This window comes from Solanum lycopersicum, chromosome 12, assembly GCF_036512215.1.
Source record: "Solanum lycopersicum chromosome 12, SLM_r2.1".
Lineage (NCBI taxonomy): Eukaryota > Viridiplantae > Streptophyta > Magnoliopsida > Solanales > Solanaceae > Solanum > Solanum lycopersicum.
In genome coordinates, this window is record NC_090811.1 from 66,695,947 (window position 1) to 66,722,667 (window position 26,721).

General features: G+C 28.9%; 5 protein-coding genes across 5 annotated transcripts; 1 reads left to right on the top strand and 4 right to left on the bottom strand.

Annotated features, from left to right (window-relative positions):
• The first annotated feature begins 1,132 nt into the window (after positions 1-1,132).
• On the top strand, positions 1,133-5,221 carry LOC101249804 (GDSL esterase/lipase EXL3-like). Its single transcript, XM_004252755.5, has 5 exons — positions 1,133-1,486; positions 2,070-2,200; positions 3,038-3,271; positions 3,906-4,164; positions 4,731-5,221. The coding sequence occupies exons 1-5, from the start codon at positions 1,222-1,224 to the stop codon at positions 4,922-4,924; spliced, it is 1,083 nt and encodes a 360-aa protein (XP_004252803.3). The 5' UTR covers positions 1,133-1,221; the 3' UTR covers positions 4,925-5,221.
• Positions 5,222-5,388: 167 nt separating this feature from the next.
• LOC101261698 (peroxidase 64-like) lies at positions 5,389-6,935 on the bottom strand. The gene is made up of 4 exons (XM_004252789.5): positions 6,474-6,935; positions 6,202-6,390; positions 5,962-6,124; positions 5,389-5,873 (listed from the first exon to the last, which is right to left on the bottom strand). The coding sequence occupies exons 1-4, from the start codon at positions 6,777-6,779 to the stop codon at positions 5,476-5,478; spliced, it is 1,056 nt and encodes a 351-aa protein (XP_004252837.4). The 5' UTR covers positions 6,780-6,935; the 3' UTR covers positions 5,389-5,475.
• Positions 6,936-7,979: 1,044 nt separating this feature from the next.
• On the bottom strand, positions 7,980-9,462 carry LOC101261998 (peroxidase 64-like). Its single transcript, XM_004252790.5, has 4 exons — positions 9,155-9,462; positions 8,883-9,071; positions 8,635-8,797; positions 7,980-8,546 (listed from the first exon to the last, which is right to left on the bottom strand). The coding sequence occupies exons 1-4, from the start codon at positions 9,362-9,364 to the stop codon at positions 8,149-8,151; spliced, it is 960 nt and encodes a 319-aa protein (XP_004252838.3). The 5' UTR covers positions 9,365-9,462; the 3' UTR covers positions 7,980-8,148.
• Positions 9,463-10,966: 1,504 nt separating this feature from the next.
• EXPA8 (expansin) lies at positions 10,967-13,305 on the bottom strand. The gene is given in 3 exon segments (NM_001247430.1): positions 10,967-11,564; positions 12,210-12,531; positions 13,123-13,305. Coding segments are annotated over 3 exon segments (774 nt in total). The 5' UTR covers positions 13,268-13,305; the 3' UTR covers positions 10,967-11,257.
• A 5,330-nt stretch (positions 13,306-18,635) lies between these two features.
• LOC101258393 (monooxygenase 2) lies at positions 18,636-22,938 on the bottom strand. The gene is made up of 6 exons (XM_004245047.5): positions 22,786-22,938; positions 22,310-22,456; positions 21,667-21,735; positions 21,213-21,378; positions 20,167-20,398; positions 18,636-19,581 (listed from the first exon to the last, which is right to left on the bottom strand). The coding sequence occupies exons 1-6, from the start codon at positions 22,857-22,859 to the stop codon at positions 19,037-19,039; spliced, it is 1,233 nt and encodes a 410-aa protein (XP_004245095.2). The 5' UTR covers positions 22,860-22,938; the 3' UTR covers positions 18,636-19,036.
• Positions 22,939-26,721: the final 3,783 nt, after the last annotated feature.

Consider the following 26,721-nt stretch of genomic DNA (forward strand, 5'->3'; position numbering starts at 1 on the left):
ACATTTATGTATTAGGGTTTTCAGTCATGTTGGAGTCAGAATTTCACATTAAGTAAATTCAAAATATATATATATAAAAAAAAGTAAATACGTGAAAAAGTTACGTTAAGGTGATTCAATATCTATTACTCCTAAGTCTTATCTGTTAAAAAATAATTATGATATTATACATATAGTATAATAATAATTCAGATAAACCTCTCGCGCCCTCGATGCGATCTTGATTTTAAAATGAATCATTTATTTTTTAAGTGAAAAGATAAAATGGAGTATGATATGGTAGCCCACCAACCTAGAGCAATGTGCTGGTTCATTTGAAGCACAAGTCAAGACCATACCAACCTTACCAATTTCATGTACATTTTCCATGTTTACTCTATAGTCTCTAGATTATAATTAAGTAAACTCATCTCTTTAAATATTTTATCTATTCCTTTTTTCGGATTTAATTTATAATATATCGAGTAAATTCTAAACGCATATGAAAGTCATAATTTAAAAAAGAACGTAAACTAAAATGTAATTAATTTAGAAGGGGTATAGCACATGAAAGTTATAATTCATGGGACTAAAACATAAATTAAACATAGTTTAAATATAAAACTAATAGAAACGCGATGGTTTACGAAATTTTGATCTATATTATCTCAAAATTATATAAGAGGAAATTTATATTTATAGTAAACGTTTCTAAACTATAGTCACTAGAAAAATTTCATAAAATGTCCACCTACGACGCCATAGACAAAATGACATGACTTTGTTCGTAAATAAAAGTGTATTCTCCGTATAATTTAAATTTTTAAATGAAATGGATCATATAACTCAACATGATATATAAAGTAGACGTGAATTCAAATATCGTCACTTGTTATGTTTATAAATATGAATTGATTAATCATAATTTAAAAGTCTATATACAAACACATGTCATGTATCTACTGATTTGACGTAAACACCCTATACAAACATGTAACAAACCCTAAGAGTCAATCAACTTTTATATATAGTCATGAAACTGATAAACTTCAAATTCTAAATTCACAGGTACGATAATAAACTCAATTATTGATAATGCACTATTCTTTTTCATATCTATAAATATCATAAGCCCCCCTTACAAAGTACTCAAGTCAAATCTACCATTTGAAAGCTCAATTTGGACTTATAAAATATCAAATTTTCTCTTCTTCTTTATTTGAACACAAATTAAAAAAAAATATGTTGTATTTTTGTTCATCATTGCTATTTTCTTTACATTATATGATGTTTTTGTTTCTACTATGTGAAGGAAAGACGCAGTTGCTATCCAAAAACTCGACTATAAAAGCCGTTTTTGCGTTCGGAGATTCCATTGTTGATCAAGGAAATAATAACAATATTACAACCATAGTCAAGTGTAATTTCCCACCTTATGGGAAAGATTTTGTTGATGGAAAGGCAACAGGAAGATTTACCAATGCCAAAACGCCCGCGGACTTGATAGGTTCGTCTTTTCATGTCTACACTATAATTATTGAGTCGATTTTATCGTCTATTCAACTTTTACATTATTACACTAAAGTTATTAGAATTATTAGTCTTATAACATAATCACTCAAATTTGTAAAAGTATGGAGATTCAAAAGTCACTAAACTATTTTCTTTTATCATAGCGAGTTATTGAACTTTTTTTTTTTAATAAAAGGTTAGTCAACATTAACTTTACCTAATTAGTAAGATTCTTTAAAAAAAAAAAAATCGAGGAAGGAATTATAAGGTGGAAAATCAAAGGCTCGTTAATAAAATAAAAGTTCAGATAGTCAATCATCTGAGATTCAGATGTCTTTTTTTCTTAAACACAGATTTCATGTGATATCCAGCAAAAAATGAATGAGCAAAAAAAATAATTTAGTTAGTAATTTTGTTAAACCTTAATAAAATCAAACTTTTTCATTAAAAAGAAATTTGTGACATTATATTTTTAATAAAAATGGAAGTTTAAGTATACCTATGGTACTTTTTTTTTATTATATTTTAGTTTGGTTTATATTTTTGACTTGATTTTAATATTAAAAATTATATATTAGTGGAAGAATTGGAAATTAAAGAGTTAATGCCAGCTTATCGTGACCCTAATTTGCAAACTGAAGATCTCAAAACTGGAGTAAGTTTTGCCTCAGGAGCTTGTGGATATGATCCTCAAACGGCTTCGATCGTGGTACGTATTTCTTCATTTTTATATTTATGTTTTATTCATATATATATACGATTCAAAAAAATATTGAGACACAATAAAATCATTTAAAAACTAAAAGTTTAAGTGGTGTATACTTAAGAAAATATCAAAATAGTCCCTTATCTTTGGTGATAGGTTCAATAATAGTCCCTTAATTATTACCAAAACAGTTTTGGTCCTTTAAATTTATTTTTAAAAAAATGATCACTTTTTGTCTGGAAACACCAATTTATTTTATTTTATTTTGTTAAATACCCAGAAACTCACAAATAAAAATAAAAATATATTGCACTAGACTCTTGAAAGAGATTAAAGATATCATCTATTGTCACAATTCTGATTAAAATTCAATAATTAAAATTTGACAAATATTTTAAAAATACAACAAAAATTCATCTTTGATAAATTTAAAGGACCAAAACTAATTAATACTCCCTCCGTCCACTTTTATTTGTCATGTTACGCTTTTCGAAGTCAATCTGATTCTTTTAAAAAAATAAATATTCAAAAAACTATACGAAAAGTACTATAAATTACAATTTTTGGCATATCAATATGATGAAAATATACATCATAAAATATTAGTCAAAAGTTCTTATAATTTGACTCTAAAAGAGGAAACTACGACAATTAATTATAGACTCCGTTTAAAACTTATACTTTTTAGTATAATAATTTAGGTGATTACCTTTTCAACATATAAATCACTTTAATACAATCATATAAACTCATATAGTATAGTCAATCTAGTAAAGTTAAAATTTCATCATTAGTTTTTCTAATTATATTTTTTTTTATGATGAATTTATTTTTTTTCAGTCAGTAATACCACTATCTACACAATTAAATTATTTTGAAGAATATATTGGAAAGCTAAAGGGATTAGTTGGAGAAAAAGAAGCCAACAAGATACTAAACAACAGCCTATACTTAGTGGTAGCAGGCAGCAATGACCTTGCCAACACTTATTACACAATTGGATTTAGACAAAAACAATATGATATTGACTCATATACTGATTTTATGGTGGACAAAGCTGAACATTTTATCCAAGTATGTATATGAATATATCATTAATGTTTTACTTTATTATAATTTATAATACGCAGTTTTTAACGAGCTCTAAATTAACTGTTAATAAAGTATAGTGTACCTTTGAGCTATCTCAAGGCTTTTGGGGCTCTATGGTTTTGTCTCTTGGGCTTTAACTCAAAAATGACACCTATGAGCTATTGAATGACACGTTCTGTCCTTCAGATTGATTGGTCTTTAATTTTTATCCTTCAAATGAATGGGTTTTTAATGAGTTTTTTTCTTTTTAAGTAGGCATAACTTGAAGTCTATCTTTGAACATTACTACTCGTGGATATTATATACGAAAATATAAACTAATGTCCTGAAAATAAAAAATAAAAAATAGTGTTATGAGTTACAAGGAGAATAAATTAAAGATGGACATGGAATAGGGGCAAAAGAGTAAATAACCCTTAACTTTGGACACCCTTGATCGAAAAAAAAATAGCATATATACAAGTAAAATAATATAGAAAATGATTAAATAACATATTTTGGACACTCTTAACATAACAAACTGCTATTTCTGGATACCCTTTAAACAAATTTCTGGCTCCGGCTACTGATCAACATATTTTTATTTATTTATGCATCTTTTTTTAAAATTTTGAAGGAATTGTACAAGTTGGGAGCAAGAAAAATAGGTGTTTTTGGGATTCCACCAATTGGATGTTTGCCATTCCAAAGAACATTAAGTGGAGGTTTAAGTAGAGTATGTGTGGAGGAACATAATCAAGCTGCACAATTGGCCAACACTAAGATTTCACTTGCCATTAATGGTTCATTATCCAACAAGTTACCTCAATCCAAGTTGGTTTTCATTGACATCTATGATCCTATGCTTGATCTCATTCTCAACCCTAAAAAACATGGTAAACTTTAATATTTTGAGAAAAATGACAAATATTCCCAAACTATCGTAAATGGTATGCAGATACCCTCCATCACATTTTTGGGATATTGGTGACCTTGTCGTCCATAAACTAGAGCATATATGCCCTTCACTCTAACTAAACAGGGATATGTGGCGCAATCTCATCTGTCGATAAATGTCAGCTCGGTGGATAAGATTATAACACGTGTACATTCATTAGTATAAAGGGTATATATGCTCTAGTTTTTTGGACGGCAGGGGCACCAATGTCCCAACAGTATGACGGAGGGTATTCACATACCATTTACGATAGTTCAGGGGTATATCTGTCCTTTTTCCCTTTTTCAAATTCATAGTTTTAAGTTTTGAATCTACTAACATTCAAATTCTGGATCTACCTCTTACTGTGGAATGTGGATGTACTTTAGTATATAAAAGAGAAAACCTTACTTGTCTTCTAATTTTAAGTGTTGAAAGAAAAATGTTACTCATGTGTATTGTATCAAAGGTGCAAAATGTGATTCATTTTGTTTATATAATTTTCGGGTACGTTTGTGTTATCAGGATTTGAAGTGGTAGATAAAGGATGTTGTGGTACAGGAAACATAGAAGTGGTCATATTATGCAACAGATACATGAGTAGTACATGTGAAGACGATACGAAATATTTGTTCTTTGATAGTTATCATCCTACTGAAAGAGGCTACAGGATCCTTGTTGATCAAATGATCAAAAAGTATATCAATAGTTTCATATGAAACCTCCAAACAAGTGTGTGCATTTTCATCTATCCTTCATGATCACTGTCCTAATATCTGTTTACTTAATGTTCTGTTATACATAATGTGTTTGTATTCTACTCTGGAGATTTTATCTTTTCGTTTTTCATTTAGATACCTTAAAGGATTTTGTATTAGTGTGATTGAATCAAGTCGTAGTGTAAAGACTCTTTTTTTTTTTATACTTGTACAACATTCTCAAGTATCTTATCAGTAGCTAACGAGAAGCTAATGTGTACTAGTTGACACATGTTATTTGGTATCTATTTTTTGTCACTACGTTTTCTCAAGGAGGTTTCGTAGATAACTTTTGTTCACATTTTGTTTGTTATTGGTGTGCGACTAGTCCAAAGAACAGAACGGAGGTGGAGTCTGGAGATGACGAGAGTATCTGGTGCTATTTCTTTACCTATTAGTGTTTCTTAGTGTGAACTAAAGAAGAATTAGGAAACAAGATTAATATGTCTTTTGCTCAGAATAAAAAACAGACTTTAAACAATCAAGAAAATCAAACAAACTAAAGTTCTTCATCACCTAACAAATCTGCAGTCTAGTCTAACTTCTTGACCGTTACCGTTGATACTACTCATCTTGATCATAGAATTGGCAAACGCTTTAAAGAACTCGTCTTGAGAGTTAGCATACTTTGAAACTAGTCTTTTGGTTCTTGAATTTGTGAGTAGAGATTCATCTGAAGTGAAAAGGCTCTTGCCATTCATTAGTAGCTTGTAGTAGGCGTTGTCGAATAAAGTTGTTGTAGAATCCATTGTGGCGCCTGCATTTCTGACCTTGTTATGCGCGGGACAAACATTCTGTAGACTGGCTGCAAATGATGCTTGTAATGTTGGATCAACATTGTGACGTTTGTCGAATTTGTGGATTCTGTTTTGGAAGGAAGAACAATGAGAGAATCCAAGAGTATGTCCTCCTGTTATCAGAAACAAAACAAATAACAATTTTGAGTCGTTATATATAGAGGGTTGTGAATACGAGTAAAGAAGAATGGAGTTGCTTACCTGAAAGTGCAACCAAATCATCCAAAGAAAGGCCTCTTTGGGCAAAAGTTTGTTGCAGTTGAGACATGTTGAACGTTGGAGAAGGTAATTGTCGCGTTTCAGTGGCTTTGGAGATTCTTCCATCTTTTCGACCTTTTGGTACTTCCCAACTAGGACCTCCAGACTGAAACAAATATGTCCCAAAATATTAATTTCATGTTATGGTAACTAACATCATGTAATTCATTTTACAGAACTTACAAGAGCAACAGCATCACGAGCAGCGAGAGCAACAATATCAGCACAAGAGACAACTCCAGGGCACAAATCCTCGATTTGTTTCTTAACAACATCGATGACATAAAATGCGTGCAATGAGATGTTAGGAGGTCCATCTTTCTCTGCTTTGTTGTTTCTTGTTGAGTTCAGCAGCACAGAAGCATCACAACCCTTTCATTATACATAAAAACTCAGTTACTAAATAACTAGCTCGAGTCAAAAAAAAGTTTAGAAATCAAAGAATGGAAACTTACTCTAACGAAACAATCATGGAAATGCATCCTTAAAAGCGCGGCTGGAACTGTTTTATCATTCAACATAGCATTCTTGACAACTTTGGTGATCGTTGACTCTGCGTTAGGGCATGTTTGGTCGTAGTAATCGGAGCTTAGTGCCTTAACTTCAGTACAAAACAGTGCTAAAGCAAAGAGTAAAGCTATAAAACATGTTGGTAATGCCATCATAACTAATTCTGTTTGAAAAATTAGTCTATGTTTGTGTATGCTTAGTTTGAATTTAGAACTTTGTTGTGAGTCATTAGGATCACATACAATGTCCATTTAAAGGGAGCGGGCACAAAACTACACGAAGAGTTGTTACTGAAATTATTGGTTATGTTTGTTAGTAAGTTTGGTCAGCTAAAACCAATATATGCAATAACGAGTTATCGTTATCAGGTCAATGGAAGTGGAGGAAGAAGATTCACTTTTAGGTTTGAGTAGCAGATACAAAGTGCAGTTCTCTTTAAAAGGGGAATATTATTGTTGCCTTAGTGGATATGGTTGAATGAATAAAGTATAGTTTTGGTGTTTTAATATTACAGAAAACACTAATAACACCATGACCATGTTATGAGCCTATTTTGCAGGGCCATAAAACAGTGGATTCTGGCCAACAACCCTTGTCTCTCTGTTATCGGAAAAAATTACTCACCATCTCGTGTTTATACTAACTCAATGAACACACAACATGTTAGTTAGTACACTTTATCACTTTAGTCATTGAAAATTTATATGGTTTGATGAAAACAACGGATTCACATGAATTTGTACCCCGTGTTTAGTCATCTGGATCTATCATGAACGACAACCACTAGGCGAAATTACAAAAAGGATTGTTATTCAACATTAAGGTTCGGCCTTAATCATGTCACATCATTTCATAGGTATAATAAACATATCGGTAGTATTATTACTGGACTATGATAGTAGTTGTTAGAAAATCGTATTATTTTGTGCAGCATTGCATCATGTGTAGCAAAAACTAGAGGAATTTATTGTTTTCTTGGATAGACAGATTGCTACTTGTTCTTGCAAAGCTCGTAGACAACATACAGATAGTCGTTTCTTTGGCATCCGAGGTCATTTTAACTACTTTTTCTTGAGTAAAACTAACACCTATAATAGAAACTTCAACTCCAACTTTGATGTTCTTTTTGTACTGTAGTTCCAATTGAAATTTTAAGTTCTTGCATTTTCACCTCTCACTATGCTTTTCAGGAAGGCATCATCGATGATTGTGTTAATGGTCAGTTAAAACTGATTCTCATTTCTATAGATTTTCCACTGTTGTTCGACTAGAGGCCGTTATAAACCAACTTAATGAATACATAACATACGTCTTCATATATACTGTCATCACAAATCGTAGTTAATAATACATACTCTACCCTAAATTTATCTTCGAGTCATAGCATATTAGTATAGTTTGATGTAAACACCAGATGCCTTATATACGTCTGTGGTTTTGCCATACAAAAGTTTTTACACCACAAAATTCTTCTTCATTTAAGCCCAAACTTTTACTCACACTACATTCGAATTAATATAGTACATCAGCAATCAAGAAAATGAAACAAATTAAGGTTCACCAGTACAACAATTAAATGGCCTGAGCCTGAGAAATATGTCGTTTTAATAAGGTCATCGATCACCTAACGAATCTGCAGTCCAGTCTAACTTCTTGTCCATTACCACTGATACTACTCATCTTTATCATCGAATTAGCAAATGCTTTAAAGAATGCATCCTGAGAGCTAGCATACTTTGAAACTAGTCTTTTAGTCCTTGAATCTGTGAGTAGAGATTCATCTGAAGTGAAAAGGCTCTTGCCATTCATTAATAGCTTGTAGTAGGCGTTGTCGAATAAAGTTGTTGTAGAATCCATTGTGGCGCCTGCATTTCTGACCTTGTTGTGCGCTGGGCAAACGTTCTGTAGACTGGCTGCAAATGATGATTGTAATGTTGGATCAACATTGTGACGTTTGTCGAAATTATGGATTCTGTTTTGGAAGGAAGAACAATGAGAGAATCCAAGAGTATGTCCTCCTGTTATCAGAAACAAAACAAATAACAATTTTGAGTCGTTATATATCGAGGGTTGTGAATACGAGTAAAGAAGAAGCGTGTTGCTTACCTGAAAGTGCAACCAAATCATCCAAAGAAAGGCCTCTTTGGCCAAAGTTTTGTTGGAGCTGAGAAAAGTTGAACGTAGGAGAAGGTAGTTGTCGCGTTTCAATGGCTTTAGAGATTCTTCCATCTTTTCGACCTTTTGGAACATCCCAAGTAGGACCTCCAGACTAACACAACATGCACAAAAAAAGTATAACAATTTCACATTTGGTAATATCATGCTTGTGTTGTTCAATAGTGAGTAGAACTTACAAGAGCAACAGCATCACGAGCAGCGAGAGCAACAATATCAGCACAAGAGACAACTCCAGGACACAAATCCTCGATTTGTTTCTTAACAACATCGATGACATAAAATGCGTGCAATGAGATGTTAGGAGGTCCATCTTTCTCTGCTTTGTTGTTTCTTGTTGAGTTCAGCAGCACAGAAGCATCACAACCCTTTCATTATACATAAAAACTCAGTTACTAAATAACTAGCTCGAGTCAAAAAAAAGTTTAGAAATCAAAGAATGGAAACTTACTCTAACGAAACAATCATGGAAATGCATCCTTAAAAGCGCGGCTGGAACTGTTTTATCATTCAACATAGCATTCTTGACAACTTTGGTGATCGTTGACTCTGCGTTAGGGCATGTTTGGTCGTAGTAATCGGAGCTTAGTGCCTTAACTTCAGTACAAAACAGTGCTAAAACAAAGAGTAAAGCTATAAAACATGTTGGTAATGCCATCATAACTAATTCTGTTTGCCAAATTAGGCTATGTTTGTTTATGCTTAATTTGGATTTATGACTTTGTTATGAGTCATTAGGATCACATAGAATGTGTATTTAAAGGGAAGTTGTTACTAAAATTATTGATTATATTTGTTAGCAAGTTTGGTTAGCTAAAACCATATGGATTAGCTAATGTTTGCTGATTTTGGTTGCCATTTAGATACTATGGGGATGTTAACATGAGTGGAGTAGAAAGACGGTCATTTCATCATCCTTTATCGAAAAATTATATAATACATATATGACATAATAATAATGTGTATAGAGGTAAAACGACATTTTAGAGATATATACTAGAGTTTTGAACACCCTTAAGAAAATTCCTAATTTCGCCACTGAATGTTTGATTCGTAGATAAGTAATGTAAGGACTAGTATTCATTATAATGGAGAGATTACATTATAATGTAAGTAACAACAATGCATTAATTTATAATACAAGGATTAAACAATTTGTTCTGTTTACTTTAAGATTTACTTTGGCTATGTTAGTTGGATTTAATCCATATGTACTATTAATTACCATATGTTTTTCTTTTTTCGACTTTAAAATAAGAAAATCGTATATGTAAGCACCCTCCACCTCCATCCCTAATGTTGTGGATGCGAGTGACCAAGAGAGCAAAAAACTGACAGCTCCTAAAGAGGGGTAAAAACAAAAGGTCATTATATCGGAGTTAGTATATATCCTAATTAATCCGTTAAACCAAACGACCCCTTAGAGTTGACCCTCAAGTTTGTAACAACCCTAGGATAGAGGATGTGGTTGATCACCCTAAACAACAATATAATTGCCTAATTATTATTATTATACTAAAGAGAGTATATTATAAAAAATAATTGAGAATTTTAAGTTGTTAGTAGGTAGGAAAATTATGTATACATGTAGTAGTGGCTTTTGATTTAAGCTTCACTTTTAGTTTGACTAGCTAGTTGCTAAAAGTGCAGTTTATGAGGCAAAAAAAAATGACCAACTTTTTCACTAACTTTATATATAAAAAGGAATTTTATTGTTGCATTGGTGGTTATTGGGTTAGGTTTGAACTAATAAAGTATAGTTTGATTGATAAATTGACCATCTTATATAATACTAAAAGAAAAATCTAATATCACATAACCATGTATATATTTAGATCATATCGAAAGGCATAATATATAAATACTCAAACTTGGCATCAACTGATAAGTAAGAACGTTAACTTTGAGAGTACACATCATCTAGACATCTCAACTTTATTTGAATTGATAACTACAAACTCCAATTCGTCTCTGCTATATTTCATGGACACTGACGTTGACGTGATACATAAATTTTAAAAGTATCGCGATCGATAATCATTTTGTAAGTTGGATTGCTCAACTAACACAATAGAAACAAATTAAGGCGTTTAGATGTGCATATACTCAAATTAAAATCGAAATACTTATTAATTTACCAATTGAATTCAAGTTTGAGTGTGTGTTGGGGGGGGGGGGGGGGGTTTATACATACAAGATGTATAACAAGAAAATAGTCATATTACAAGGGTACAATATATAGAGCAAATTGAAATATATAATTGATGTAGCTTAAACAAACTTATCTTATTCATCCTTTCATATAGTAAAAAAATACAATTTTTTGAACTACCCCTACTTACACCAATAATTGATTATTTCTAATTTTTTCACTATCTTTATTTGGACTATAGTTCATTCATGTGCTTACTTAACCAACAACTCCTCAAAAATATACCTCAATAAGAATGATTCTTTTTTTGGGGAGGGCTACTTGATGTAAAAAGTAAGCATGCCGCTGCCCTATAAACTCAAGACCTCTGATTAAAAACGTATTCACCGAACATTTAACAAATCAGAATTGAGTTTTGCTTGAAAATGTTTGGCCAAATTTCCAACTAGATGGAACAATATTTAAGAATGTTTTTGTGACACCATCACTAGTAGTAACTTTGAATGATATTGATTGTCCATCAAGATATGCATTTGATTGCCAACTTGCTCCCCAATTTCTTGACATTGTTAGCCAATTTGTGTTTGAGCCTTTGATTTGAACTGATTCAACAGATCCTGCCCCTCCTACATTGCTTACCAACACTAGTTCAAAATAGTCTCTTCCATTTATTGTGAATCTAACTCCACCATGTTTCTTGCAAGGTACCCTAATCAACAAAAAAGGTATATAAAACATCAATTGCTCGAGATCGTATAAGGAGAAAACAACTTATTTCATAGATGGACGTGAGACCATTCTAACATACCCTTGGAGAATGTATCTGACTCTGACACCATGTAATGAAAATAGACTTCAAGCTTAATTTAATCTCAAAGTATAGCTACGAAGTATTGTCTAAGACCATATGAGAAAGATAACAATACTTCACTTAATCAATGTGTAATATTCTAACATAGCCTTAGTATATATTAGTTGTCCAAAATCATGATAAACAAGTTTGACAACAATTCAATTAATCAATATTGCTACATCCAATATAACATGGATGCCAATATCGTCAGAGGTGGAGCAAAAATTTTAAATTTTTGAGTTCTGAATTCTAGCACATGACAATCGACATCAATCAATCAACAAGAATCTCGATAAAAACAATTCACTCTATCAATATAGGAGAATTATGTAACACCCCTTAGAGGAAGGACAATATAACACAGAGGTTGATTCTAACTCTGATACCACCTTAGACACACTTAGTCTCGAAATTTAGTTTTTTAAGTGAAGAAATTGTCTAAGACCATACGAGGAGACAACAACTCATTCCCTACTCGAACAATGAAGAATGATGACTTACCTTTTGTATAAAACAGGAACAATGCCACCTTTGTAAATGCCAATTTTTTCCCAAGCTGGTTGAGCCATATCAAAATGTGGACGTGGAGGGTTGCACCATCCTCCATTGTTACTAGGAAGATTATAATTTGGTGGACAAAAATTTGTAGATGTAATTGTAACTGATACTCCCTTTTTGCACCATTGAGGATCTAATTTGTAATCACAAATTATTTTGTAACATTGACCACATGATCCTCCATCATTGAACAATGCTGTACTCAATGCTGCTGTTCTAGTACCATATCCTGTTGAATACAAATTACCATATCCACAAGCACCTCCTGTTTATTCCATGCCAAAAAAGAAAAAAACTCGGATCATTTGTCGTCTGTTTGGTCAAGCTTTTGAATAGTCAAAAGTGTCTACTTTTTAAAGTCGATAGGGTTGACCAAATTTGTAAGTGTTTATGTTTGTAAGTTGCGATGTTTGATCAAGCTTTAGAGAAGTTAAAAATGCGCCTTTTGTTTAAAAGCTGCGATGTTTGGTCAAAGTTTTTTAGAAGTCAAAAGTGCTTGCTTTTGAAAGTTTGTGACGTTTGATCAACCTTTTGAGAAGTAAAAAATACTTATGTTATGTTTGAAAGTAATTGCGAAGTTTGATCTGATAAGTCAAAAGTGCATATATTTGAAAGTTGCGATGTTTGGTCAAGCTTCTGACAAAAGTAAAAAAATGCTTATGTTTGAAAGTAATTGCGAAGTTTGATCAAGTTTTTGATAAGTCAAAAATGCTTATGTTTGAAAGAGTACTTTTTCGATAAACACTTTTATCAAAACGAATCATTAGTATGAAGTTCATAAATTTTGTCCCTTACATGATTAAATAATTAATTAGTACGTAATATTTAAATTTTAAATCTGTTTCTCGATACGTACCCATCGTGCCAGAAGCATCAGCTCCACCATAAAATGTGGCATGAGCACTTGTCCATCCAGAATCTGCTGAGAAACCATTTGCACTGGAGAAAAATGTACACAAACCAATTATAAATCCCAATGCTAAATTGACATTATTTGCCATTTTAATTTCTTAGTGGAAAATTAAGAAATTACTTTTTGAAACTTTGATGAATTCTACAATATTGACATAGCCAAGAAAAAGTAATGGATAGTTACTTAAATAGATGTACTATTTATTAAATACAACAACCACCCTACATGTGATCATTGCAACTAGGTGTGAAAATAATAATAATTAAAACTATATATTATAAAATTGAATTTATCGAAAACTCATTCAATTATTCTCACGTTCTATCACCTCATATACTTGTTAGGCCACATGGGAATGCATCAATTACCCATTTCAATTTGGACATTTGTCATATTTTTCTAATGTTTTTTCTTTCTTGGTTCTTTTGTGAAATTATGGTAACACGTTCTGAAGTCGTTTTGTGTGATCTATAAGGTATAAAGTATAATAAAATCTCCTAAATAAAATATATGACTATTTTATTCTGCATTTGGTTAGAGGTATTAGACCGTCGTACGGACCAACTCATGCCATCAATAAGAACTTAACGGACGCCCATAAAAGAAGTTGACCAAAAACGCACCAAAATACCACACATAAAATGATAAATTTGGTCATTCTCACAATGAGCCTCGTTACATGATATAACGATTATACTAATATCTTTAAGGGGTTCATCCAAACACCCTTCAATGGAAAACTATCAGTATTATTTTTATATGGTAAAAATAATTTTGTAAGTATAGTAAATGTCAAGTTCACTTCAGTTACTTCGTATGTCTATTTCTTCAGATTTTAAATCATCTTATCGAAAATTCTCGCTCCGCCATCTCCATCCTAAATGTTGTATTAACAAAGTAGGGAATATTTTTTTCTGTCAATATTGTGATGCTACCTCACATGGCTTTTGTTTGTGTCCATCATTGTGATCATCTGTAAATGCACATGTTGACACTTGTGAGAACTCTGTCATTTATATTTTTTTTTTTAATTTTAAAGTCTTATTTAAATAGAGTAACGTCAAATCTCTTTATAATAATCATATAATAATAATACGTTATGTAATAAAATATTATATACTTTTTATAACAGTATTCACTATAGTAATAATAAATATCAAAACAAATAACGTCGTTATTATATAAGTAGCATTCTCTCTAGTTAACAATCATTAATAACTCGAATAAGATTTGTTGCATAAGATCCATTTAATATTCTCTCTATTTTAATGAGAATGTTAGTATGTGTTAGTGTTATTTAGAGGGTCAAACAGTTTTTCAATTCAATTAAAAAAAAATTTAGTAGTTTTATATAATTTCTAAAATACAAGGTTTGTTAAATAATGATAAAAGAAATGAAATTTATCTCTAACTGAATTTTTTTAAAAATAAAATGGTTCAAAAAGTGAGTACTATTAGCTATATAAGGAGATAATTTGTCATCCTACTCATCAATGTGAAATTACTAATGATATAAGAAATAATGTAATTTTTTAGAGTTTATATTTATGTACCAATAATATAAAACGTCAAATACATAAACATATTTCTAAAGGTGTTAGGTTTTTTCTCAGGTACCTTAACTACGTCATTTTTACATTGATCATTGAACCACACATAATTTGTTTCTTTAAAACACTGTTGGTTGATTTTGATCTGCTTTTCTATTGTAAGTGCCTTCAATTGTGTTCGAATTGTAATAATTTTGATTAAATGAATGAAGACAAACCGTGTAAGTCTCATTTGTTTTCTAATGTGTTCAAATGACTTAAGTAAAATATAATTATTCTCGAATATTTTTACTATCAATTGGACTAATGAGTTGTGGAACAACATATGTATCCTCTATCAATATCCCTACGAATCTGGTTCCACATCAGATATCGATGTTTGTTTAAACGGAATAAATTATGGGGGTTGAATGATTCAATAGGAAAATGACGTAGTTGAGATACCTGAGAGAAAACCCCCCAACAAATTTAGGAATCTGCTTATGTATTTGACCAATATAAATATTATAGGGCTAAATCAAATCATTGAAGTTATATTTATTTACAAATACATATATAATTTAAATCTTATTTTTCATTATACGATATTTAAGAAACCACCTCTCGAGATACACAGAAAAATAGGTCAATTATTGAATCTTGCCAACCATTTTTTGTATTAATGTGACAAAGAGGAGTAATATTAAAAAAAAAAATTAAATAAAAAAAAATAATACTCGAGTCATGTATAAATACAAGAACATAGTTATCTGTACGAAAAAATATTAAAGAGTTACTCATCTCTTATAAATTATATAAGATTTTTAAAAATTATAAAGTCGAGGTCATTTTATTTTCCTAAAATTTTATAAAAAATTTACAAAAATTGTTATTTAATTTGAATATGCTAATTAATTTGGCTTCAATGTAATACTTCCTCCGTCCGATATTGTTTGTCGTGGTTTCTATTTTTATAGTCAAACTATAAAAATTTTGACTAACATTTGATTTTTATTTTTAGAGTCAAACTATAAAAACTTTCACTAACATTTTAAGATGTAATTTTTTCATCATATTAATATGCAAAAAATTGTGATTTATTGTAATTTTCATATAGTTTTAAAATATCTAATTTTTTTGTTTAAAATATCGAATTGATGTGATCTAATTTACCTTTAAAAATTAGTTAAATTAACTTTCGATATGCGCAACATGACAAACAATTTTGAACAGATAAAATATTTATGATGAAGTAATATACTTACACATAGTTTGAAGTTCAAATATTTGTGTTCAAAGTTCAAGTAAAAATGATTGAAGTATAGTTAAATTGATTTTCGATAAGCGCAACATGACAAATAATTTCGAAGAGAGAAAATATTTATGACCAAGTTATATACTTACGCATAGTTTGAAGTTAAAATATTTGTGTTTAAATTTCAAGTAAAAATGGTTGAAGTATGTACATAAATATTACAAGATGAGAAAGTACCATTAACTAATTGATGTCTCAATTTTTATTTTTTTTTAAGAATATTATAAAAACTTCAGTAATGAGCTTAGGAAATTAACTCTTACTTCCTCCCATGTGAGTTATGATAATATATATAATTATTGCTATATTATATTCTGTTACAATAATATATATGAATATTTCTAACTAGTATTTTATATAAATATTTCTAAAAGCTTTAGATACTTTGAATATGAAAAATGTATTTTTTGTTGTGGTGTTATATGTACGGTTCATAGTTGTTAAAAGATTGAAATAAATTATAATTTTTCCATATAATTATTTAACTTATTAAGTGTAGAGGGATCATCAAATATAATTAGAAGTTAATTTGATTATCTTCTTAATTTGGCTATCATTCTAAATAAATATATGTTAACTAAAACCTCAAGACACTAGAATTGAAACGAAAAAGAGTAATAATTGAGAAATTAACTTCTTACATATATCATATTATATTATAAGTGGGAAGCCTCCAAGTCAAAAGTTAAATTACCAAAATATCCTTATAATGTCATTATATTGATGAACAAAAATGTACACATTAATTATAAATAAATACTATTATTTTTTATTAAACAATATTCTTATATATTTATAGAAAAAATATAAATACACACTCTTAAAAGCTAGGTTTTTAATTTATTTAGTTTCTCGTCTTTTTTTCATTCTTCTTCCTATTATTTTGCTTTATATCTTATTTGTATAAATTTCAAAAAAGACCTATAACTTAAGAACTGCATGGTTAAAAATATATTTTAATAGCACCTTATTGAAGAATACTAAAAGTTTCTATCAAAACAAAACTGAACCGACAATTGATGGTTACAAACTTTATGGAAGAAGTGTGAAAGTTTCATGTAACTGCTACTATTTCTCATTTGGTTTATAAATGAATTTTTCCTCTACAAACTCATATTAAATGTGTGTTGGGTTTATAATTTTCATTACTTTTTCCATATTTCATCATTATTCATGTTTTCTTCTTATTACAATTGTAAAACCTATTTGATTGCAGAACAAGATTCACAAGAGCTTTCGCAATAATCTGGTAGGAAGAATAGAAGAATGTTACAATATCAAATACTAAATTGTTCAGATAATTCACAGAAACTTGAAAAGGTATAGTTTCCCCGCCTCAATTAGTCTGATATTTTTCATTTCTTGAATATTAAATCATATGAACTTTAATTAATATGTTAAAATTACAACTTATAATACTTCTTGTATAATTTTTCAAATATTTATATTTTAATTTTATAATATTGAGTTAAATTGATCCAATTTAGCTTTAATTGACTCTCAATTAGCCAAGACTGTCACAGAATATGGGATGTAAGTCAGTAAATCTCTCCATCTATCTATATATTAAAGACTATTATTTAGAACTGAAAAATATAGAATTTAAACAGACATTTTTACTACTATTTAAGAACTAGGTGATAACTATTGAAAAATGAAAGAAATTGTCATTCAACTGATTATCAAAAAACTATTTCATCTATGATAGGCAAAAAAGACATGAAAAAATAGAATACATGAGGTGGGGAGAAGAACTTGAAGACTTCTTTTTAAACATGCCTAAGTCCTCATATCTCTTTCGATATATATTCTCCATCACCAAGATTATTGTTGTTTCTAATTTCTTTTGCATTTCTATAAACTCATTGTGGTGTTGTAATATTTTAGCTATTATTATGAGCTTTTGAAATAGATGAATATATGAAGTTCAGTGTTTAAATTATATATCTGTCAATTTATATTTTAAATGTTATTACTTTTAATCTTGTATAATTTTGATAGTACTGTCTTTTAATTTTAGAACTTTACTTAAATAATATAAATATTTCACTCTATCGTTTCTCATTAAAATAAAATAGGCAATTTTATCAATAAGTGTGCGTGTATTTTTAATATCCATTTATGGCTATAAAAGGTTATCACTGATATTTAGATCACAAAAAAAACTTATACAAAGTTAAAGGAGACTATATTATATTAATTAATTTCACATACTTTTTGCTTGATGTCAAATGCGCAATCCCTTTTTATTTATTTTTGTTGATACATGAAATATAATTGGTAAAATTAATATTGTTAATTTAAACATTTTCTATTTGATAGCATAATCTTAAATTATATAACAATAGTAAAAAATAAACGTGCAACGCACGTTGTCAGAAACTAGTATGATAAAAAATACAAATGACAACAATTACAACCTTAAATCTAATAATACTTGCTAACCAAATAACAGGACTTAATTCATAATACAATCTTGATAAATTTTTACGATAGTCATTTTGATATTTAAAATGACAACAAATGTTTCTGACGCTATTTCTGTAACAAAATCAATCGAGTTCTTACAATAGTCTCTTTGATACTAAAAACAAAAACAAATATAACGTCTGTAACAGAATCACCGAATTGTTATTTTTCATTGATCATAAAATCAACAAGCAAATCATCATAAGTACTCCACATCTTCACTTCAACAAAATACAAATGACAACAATCACAACCTTAATTCTAATAATACTTGCTAACAAAAATAATAGGACTTAATTCATAATACAATCTTGATAAGTTCTTACGATAGTCTTTTTGATACTTAAAATGACAACAGATGTCTCTGACGCTATTTCTATAACTGAATCAATTTGAGTTCTTACAATAGTCTTTTTGATACTAAAAACAACAACAGATACAACATCTGTAACAGAATCGCCGAATTATTATTTCTCATTGATCATAAAATCAACAAGCAAATCATCACAAGTACTCCACATCTTCACTTCAACAAAATACAAGATTATGACAATAATTTCCCACAATCAAAATCACCCATTTTCAACATAGTCTCAATAGTGAATTGAGCCAAGAATTTCTCCCTTAAGTAACTAATCACTTTCCCATTACTTTCTTGTGCTAAACCAACCAAATATGAAGTAGTAATAAGATTAAAAATCCTCCATTTTCTCTCTTTTGCATATTTCTCTAAACCAACTTCAATTCTTTTGCATAATTGAACATCATCATCATTTTCTAAATTTTTTGCAAAAATAGCCATTGAAATGCATCTTGCAAGAACAACACTATCTTCTAATGTTGAACATCCACCTTGACCAATATCAGGTGTCATTGGATGAAGAGCATCACCAACTAAACAAGTGTTGTTTTTCACAATATTTTCTTTTATTAAAATGTTCCATGGGGTTCTTAATTTTAATTTTGCACAATATAGGCTATCTAGTGAAGTTCTTTCAAGGATATTGTAGGCTTCTTTTGAAACATTGTTAGCCAAACTCAACACAAATTGCTTCATTTTTGTTGGACTTCCTTCAATTTTTTCATCATCTTTGAGATGTACATGCAATTCAAAGGCAAATTATTAATTAGTAAAACTCATATAAAAGAAAAAAAAGAAGAGGTATACTCTACATATTCATGTTTAATTGAGAATGGAATATTTGAAGAAAAAAAAGGATTTTTGGCTTATACCAAAAGTACCCTTGGCACTTGCGGTATTAAATATTTTTTAATCTGTCTCAGTTTATCTAACACGATCCAACATGAAGTTTAAGAGGAAAAAAGGACTTGTGATCGCCATAATATATGGTTTTATTAAAGGTAAATAGAAAATTAAAACAAACTAAAAAAATAAAATATGAGTGTGTGACACGTAAAACGAGACAGAAAGAACATGTCATAACATTTCTATGATTATAACGTGCTAATGATTAACTCTTCAAATTTCATTTGTATCAGATAAATTAGATAGAAAGATTGACATATATTGGACTCGTGATGATACGTATGTTTTAACGCTCCAAATTTCATCTGTATCACATAAATCAGACAGATAGATGAACATATATTGAATTCGTGATGATACATACTCCGATATAGTAGAGATATATATATAGGAAAAAGAAGACTTACAATCTACATCAGATGGAGTAAAAGTGCAAAACCAGTACAAACTTTTGTGATCACAAGGAAGAAAACCAATACGAACTCCACCACCAAAATAAGCACAAAATTTGGGCTCAAATCCATGGGCTTTTGGATACTCAACATATCCTCTAATTGCTGAACGATTTGCATCAATTGGTTTTGGAAGGCCCATCCACTTGGCCACCATTGAATTCACACCATCACATCCTATCAACACCTAACAATTCAATGATCGATCAGAATTTCGAGTTTATGAATTCTGAATACTGAAAAGTATAACCTAACTAGTGAGTCCTCGATAACGTGGATTTTAAGACAAAAACAAAGTTTTGGCTATTAGCTATTGAATCATGTCAAATCTGTAACAAAACTTCTGACTCTGTCTCTGATTTTCTACCTATGTACATTGAGTTTCTTTAGGTTAAGGTTTCATGCATGAGACATTCACATAAGTAATTTTAAAAATTTTAAAAAGTTGAGCTTGTTTACATTGATTGTGTGGAAAAATATAATTAGTTATCATCAAATCAACTAAAAAAAATGACTAATCTAGAAAATATGTTACTAAACCTATTAGAACATGGTAGCAAGGAAAAAAATTCTAAAATATATTCGAACTTTGACCGAAATTATTGTAACAATACTAAACTTTGGAAATGACCTTTTACTCTCGTGCATTGGACACATATATACCTTTAAAATACACTATTAAATAGCGCGGGATAAAAGGTCATCCATACAGTTTGGTATCGTAACTGCAATTTCGATCACATGTTAAATCACGGTAATCACAATTCTTTTATATCGATCATCACAACGTGAGATTTAATCACTCAGGAATCTACCGAAAACAACCTCATTACCTCACTTCTAAGGTTGAGACAATACTCTATTCTTTTCCAAACCCTACTACGTAGAACTAGATTGTATATGCTATTATTGCTGTACTACATGAGATTTGATATGAAAATCATAATACTATAGTATAAAAATTATTTACGTTATCGATATAAAAAACAATATATATTTACCTTGGTTCGAATAATAGTTTTGTTGGCAAGATGCACCAATTTGTATAGTCCAGATTGTTGAATGGAAATAACACGACATGAATATTTAATAGTTCCTTGAGGTAATTCTTTTTCTAAAGTTTCCACTATCTCTTGTCTTTTTATACAACGGCTGTCATAATCAATTCTGTAACATTATAAAAATGTATAACCAAAAAAAAAATTATATTAGTTACTATATTATAGTTCGAGATTTTACGTGACATAATTTGAATCAATATATAATTCTTGAAATTCATAGTTGAAAACATGTTATAGTATTTAAGTGATTTTAAATTATTCGAAATTTAAGAATTTTAGCGTATATATATATATATAAAATATTTATGTAATTATAATGTATAAAATTAAAATATTTTTATACCGATTAAAAAGAAAAATGTATCGAAACGTAGATGGATAGAAGGTAGCTTACGGTTTGTTATCTGCCTCAAGGGAAATTTCAGCAGTAGGCAAGCCTGAATTAGCTGAAAATGCTTGAAATCTATACGAGAAAAAAGTTCGTTAATTTTCAGCAAGATAAAATACGAATTTCATAATAGTAAAAATATATTTTGTTAAAGTATATGATCATATCATTTAAATGTCTGAATTCTACGAGATAGATTATTTCTATTAGTTAAAATATTTTGTATTTAATTTGTCCCCTTATGTGGGGGCAGACTTGCTTCTTGTTTTTTTTTTCTTGAGTTAAATACGTGAAAAATCATTCTACGAAATAATTTTTGAGTCCATATTTTATAACTACTATCTGCTTTAACGTATTAAAGTTTATGATAATCTCATCTAAAAGTTTACATTCATAGTTAAGGTACACCTTTATTTACCAAATTCCCAATTTATCGGTCATCACTAAAAATTGTTTTAGAGTGATAAACGCATCAGAACATTATGGAATCGCCTTTGATAGAAAATCTTCACCCTTAAAGTGGGATTTTTCTCGACACAAATTTAAATTTATCGAATTCCAAAACGAATATCAAATATTAAAAGTAAATAAATTTTTTTGACAGAAATTTAAATTAATCGAATCTCAAAACAGATATCGATAAACTTACCTAGTAAAGTGGAGAGACCTTTGTCTAAGGGAGTCTCCAACACCAAGAGCATCCAATGCCCTCCAAGCATTGGTCCATAAAGCAAGTGCAAATCCTGATGTTCTCAAAGAATCAGATGATTCCAACACTATGCTCCTTACTCCCAACCTAAATTATCGATTCACACGATCAGATCACTTAAAAGATAATTATACTCAACAGGCATCATCGATTGATAATCTCTACTGATAATAAATCAATCTGTTATAACATGTTAAATCATTATACATATATCTTAAATTTTTATTTAGAAAACGTTCAAGCAATGCCCTAACGCACAAAAATAGTTGCTCCCTTTTATTTAATGTCGTATAATTCAAGAAAGATTTTATACTATAGTTTCTGCACCCTTGTTATACCATTAGAATTTTGCGATCTTAAATATTATACGATATTTCGATATGAGAAGTTTAGTATGATTCTTTTTTTTTATATACCTGTGAAGTCCCAAAGAAGTGGCAAGTCCACCAATTCCAGCACCAACTATGACAATATCCTCATTTATCTCCATGCTAAATTTGGCTAAAGTATAATATTATTCTTTGCTCTATTTTAATATATAGTTCTTAAATGAATTATTTGAATACTTAACTTTGAGGGACATTCCCTATATATAGAGTTGCAAAAAAAATACTATACTATAGTATTTAATTTATTTGTTAAATATTCAAGTCAAGTGGTCAAGCCAAAATGACAAGATTCAAAGTATAATTTTATTTTTTTTCTCACTTTTAGAGTGTTATGTAGAGAGGGGTCCAACAAACCGAGTAAATGATACATACATATCAATTGCATATATATTTTAAGTCTCAATTTCCGTGATATTTTTTATTAGGCGTCTTCTACGTTAAATAGATATGGAATTGAACTAATAATATATAGTATTTTAAAATTGAATAAAATTCCATTCTAAATATTTTGTTATTTGAACTATATTAAAAAGTCTAGTAATATTTTAGATTTTGAAATCAATATTTTACCTTTGAAATCATAGTTAGATTATGGTAGATAAAATAAATTAAGAAATTAAAAATGTTAAAGAACGAGGTTTGAGATTTTCTTGAATAGTTTTTTAGTCTTTTTATATGATGACGACTCTTTCGGAAAAAAACAAACTTATTTTAATTATTTTTTTCTAATGAAATTTTGATTGACCATTCACGTTTTCTCAAAAAAGTCTTGCTTTCGAATCGATTCATAACATGCTTCTATCTCTCCTGAATAAGGGAATAAAGACGGAAATTAAGATAATAAGGATCGTTCAGTAACCCTACCTCATATATTTACAAATTGAGATTCTTGTATTATTAATTCATTAGTGTTAAAATTGGATTTAGATAACTCAAAAGGAATAATATTTTTTATCATTCAAATATATAATTTTTTTATGGGAAAAGGGTCTGATATACCCCTCAACTTTCTCATTTAGAGCTGATATACCCCTCGTTATAAAAGTGGCTCATATATGCCCTTACCGTTATACAAATGACTCACATATCCCCTTCATTTAACGAAAGTTAAAAAATTAGTTTTAAATTTATATTTATTACTTGTAATTTTTTTTAAAAATTATTTAGGGGTATATATGATTCTTCTATCAAAGTTCAAGGTATATTTATTTTTTTTCATACATAAATTATTTTTCGACTTCTTTTATTATAATTATTTGAGTTACTTATTCTTATTTTATTTTTTTTCTTTCATTCCTTAGTTTAAAGAAAAAAATTTAAACTATTTTTTTTGTGTGTATTGTAATTTAATTTCGTATTCGAAGAAAAAATTTGGCTATCTGCAATAAGTTTTACAAGAATATTAGTGAAATATAAATAAATTTGATTATCAAAATAATAATTATAAATTAGTCATTGAAACAAAAAAGGATCAAAAAAAATATGTTTGACGAGGTCTAAATTAACTCATATGATATTATATTTTTTAGAAAAAAATAATAAAAATTTAGATTAAAATTATTTTTTTTCATTCCGTTAGAGGAAAAGGGTATATGTGAGCTATTTGTATAACGGTAAGGACATATATGAGCCACTTTTATAACGAGAAATATATAAGCTCTAAATGAGAAAGTTAAGGGTATATCAGACCCTTTTTCTTTTTTTTTTATTTATAATTTTATTAATTGTTAAGGGCCATGTAACCCATATAGGAACCTCATGGGGGTGACGTTACGTCCACTAATATTGTTACAAAAAAGTAGCTTTTGAAAAGACTTTATAATATAATTTTTTAATGGGTCAATCATTTTACATTGGTACTTCCAATGACTTGCCATGAATTCATTATGAAAGTTAACAAATCATAAACACAAATAATTGAGTTAAATCAGAGTACGGAACCTAAAGGTATAAAATATTAATAAAAATTTTAAAATAGTATATAAAATTTTATATTAATCAAAATAGCAAAATCACTACATCAACAGCAATTTACTTCCGGAGAAAAAGCAAAATCGCTGCAGATGCAGCGATTTTGCAAAATGTGAATTTTTTTTAAAAAAAATGAAATTGCTATTTAGACAGTGATTTTTTTTTAAAAAAAAAAGTAGCTGCTAGGCAGCGATTTTTTAAAAATATATATGTATTTTTTGTTTGAATTTGGAAGTCGTTGCCAAGGCAGCGACTTTTATAAAAAAAAAAAATTGAAATGTGCAAGTCGCTGCCCAGGCAACGACTTTTATAAAAAAAAATTAAAATTTTTAAATATTTTTCTTTAAAAAATATAGAAACAATATGGAATTTTTTTAAAAAAAATAAATAAATTTAAAGCAGCAATTTTATAAAATAAAAAAATTTAATAATATTTTTTTATAAAATCGCTGTTTTAAATTTTATTTTTTTTAAAAAATTATTTTTGGAAAATCGCAGCGATTTCCATATTTTAAAAAAATTATATATTCGCTGAGCGATTTACATATTTAAAAAATAATAATTTATAAATCGCTGCGTAGGCAGCGATTTAAAAAAATTATAATTTTTTTAAAAAAAACCCGCTGCCTAGGCAGCGATTTATAAATTTTATTAATTTTTTTAAAAAAAATCTTAAAAATTTAAAATAAAAATAAAAATTATAAAAGTCGCTGCCTGGGCAGCGACTTCCACATTTCAATTTTTTTTTTAAAAAAAGAAAATCGCTGCCTAGGCAGCTTTTTTTTTAAAAAAATTAAAAATTATAAATCACTGCCTAGGTAGCGATTTCATTTTTTTAAAAAAAAAATTCACATTATGCAGCGATTTTGCTTTTTCCGATGGTGTAAATCGTTGTTGATGCAGCGATTTTGTCGTTTTTGTTAATATAAAATTTTATATAACATTTTGAAATTTTTGTTAAATATTTTGTACCCTTTAGGCTCCGAACTCAGTTAAATCATATTCATAGTCTCAATCATGAAAACTTATGTTTAGAAGTAATTAAGGTTGTTAAAGAGTTGCTTTCATCTTCAATCTAGAATCTAGATGCATGCAAAGAATAATATGCATTGCTCTTTACGTACGGATCTGATTCGTTTTTTAAAAAAAAAAATTGAATTACGTGACTTATTCATTTTTATAATGAATGGTATGTGTATATTAATGTGTACTTTCTTTATTTAGGCGGTATTCTTTTTGAGTTATATATACTTTCACTTTAGAAAATATTTATCGATTTTTTGTTAAATAATTAAGTGAAATTTAATTAACATGATAAAATATAGATAACATTATTAAATAATTGTTAGAAAAGCATACGTATCATCATATAAATGGTATTATTTCTTGAATATATTATGTTGAATCTTGATTAGGACTTAAGTTTGATCTTTACCTTCACATTAATTAATTATAAATAGAGATAGATTATGTTAATTGTGTTCCATTTTCTTGTGTTCAAATTCATTTAATCTCTCTTTTTGTTTGTTAAGTGTTAATTAATAATAAGTATTACTTTTTAGCTTTTGTCTTTCTAGTAGCTTTGCGGCCACTTTTAATTATATAGTTCTTTACATTATCCCTACATTTTCAATAGAGTGAAAAAAAATTGTAAATAGTCGAATTGAACTGAATTTGAATAGGTCGAAAAGGATTGAGTTGAATATACGGATTAATAACCCGTTCAAAAATTATTCAGGCTTGAAAATGAATTAAAAGTCAAAATCTAACTCGTCCAATTTTTACTTAATTTATAATTTTTTTACTTAATATTGTTGTTGTTGTTAAATATATAACATATTAAATAAAATAAAAAGGACTAGTAGAACTAATTATCAATTCAATTTTTGATGGACTGAAATAGAATAATAGATTGAACTCGTAATGAATGTGTTGATAATTATTCTAATTATAATTTTTATGGGCTAATTTTACCACTTTTAATAATATGCT

Coding starts and splice junctions, on each gene's coding strand:
- LOC101261698 (XM_004252789.5), bottom strand. CDS start 6,779: ATGGACATTGTATGTGATCCTAATGACTCACAACAAAGTTCTAAATTC. Junction 6,391..6,473: donor TCCATGATTGTTTCGTTAGA/GTAAGTTTCCAT, acceptor GTATAATGAAAG/GGTTGTGATGCTTCTGTGCT. Junction 5,874..5,961: donor TGATTTGGTTGCACTTTCAG/GTAAGCAACTCC, acceptor TTCTGATAACAG/GAGGACATACTCTTGGATTC.
- LOC101258393 (XM_004245047.5), bottom strand. CDS start 22,859: ATGGAGATAAATGAGGATATTGTCATAGTTGGTGCTGGAATTGGTGGA. Junction 21,736..22,309: donor AGGTCTCTCCACTTTACTAG/GTAAGTTTATCG, acceptor TTTCTCGTATAG/ATTTCAAGCATTTTCAGCTA. Junction 20,399..21,212: donor AAACTATTATTCGAACCAAG/GTAAATATATAT, acceptor TTGAATTGTTAG/GTGTTGATAGGATGTGATGG.
- LOC101261998 (XM_004252790.5), bottom strand. CDS start 9,364: ATGATGGCATTACCAACATGTTTTATAGCTTTACTCTTTGTTTTAGCA. Junction 9,072..9,154: donor TCCATGATTGTTTCGTTAGA/GTAAGTTTCCAT, acceptor GTATAATGAAAG/GGTTGTGATGCTTCTGTGCT. Junction 8,547..8,634: donor TGATTTGGTTGCACTTTCAG/GTAAGCAACACG, acceptor TTCTGATAACAG/GAGGACATACTCTTGGATTC.
- LOC101249804 (XM_004252755.5), top strand. CDS start 1,222: ATGTTGTATTTTTGTTCATCATTGCTATTTTCTTTACATTATATGATG. Junction 1,487..2,069: donor AACGCCCGCGGACTTGATAG/GTTCGTCTTTTC, acceptor ATTATATATTAG/TGGAAGAATTGGAAATTAAA. Junction 4,165..4,730: donor TCTCAACCCTAAAAAACATG/GTAAACTTTAAT, acceptor TTGTGTTATCAG/GATTTGAAGTGGTAGATAAA.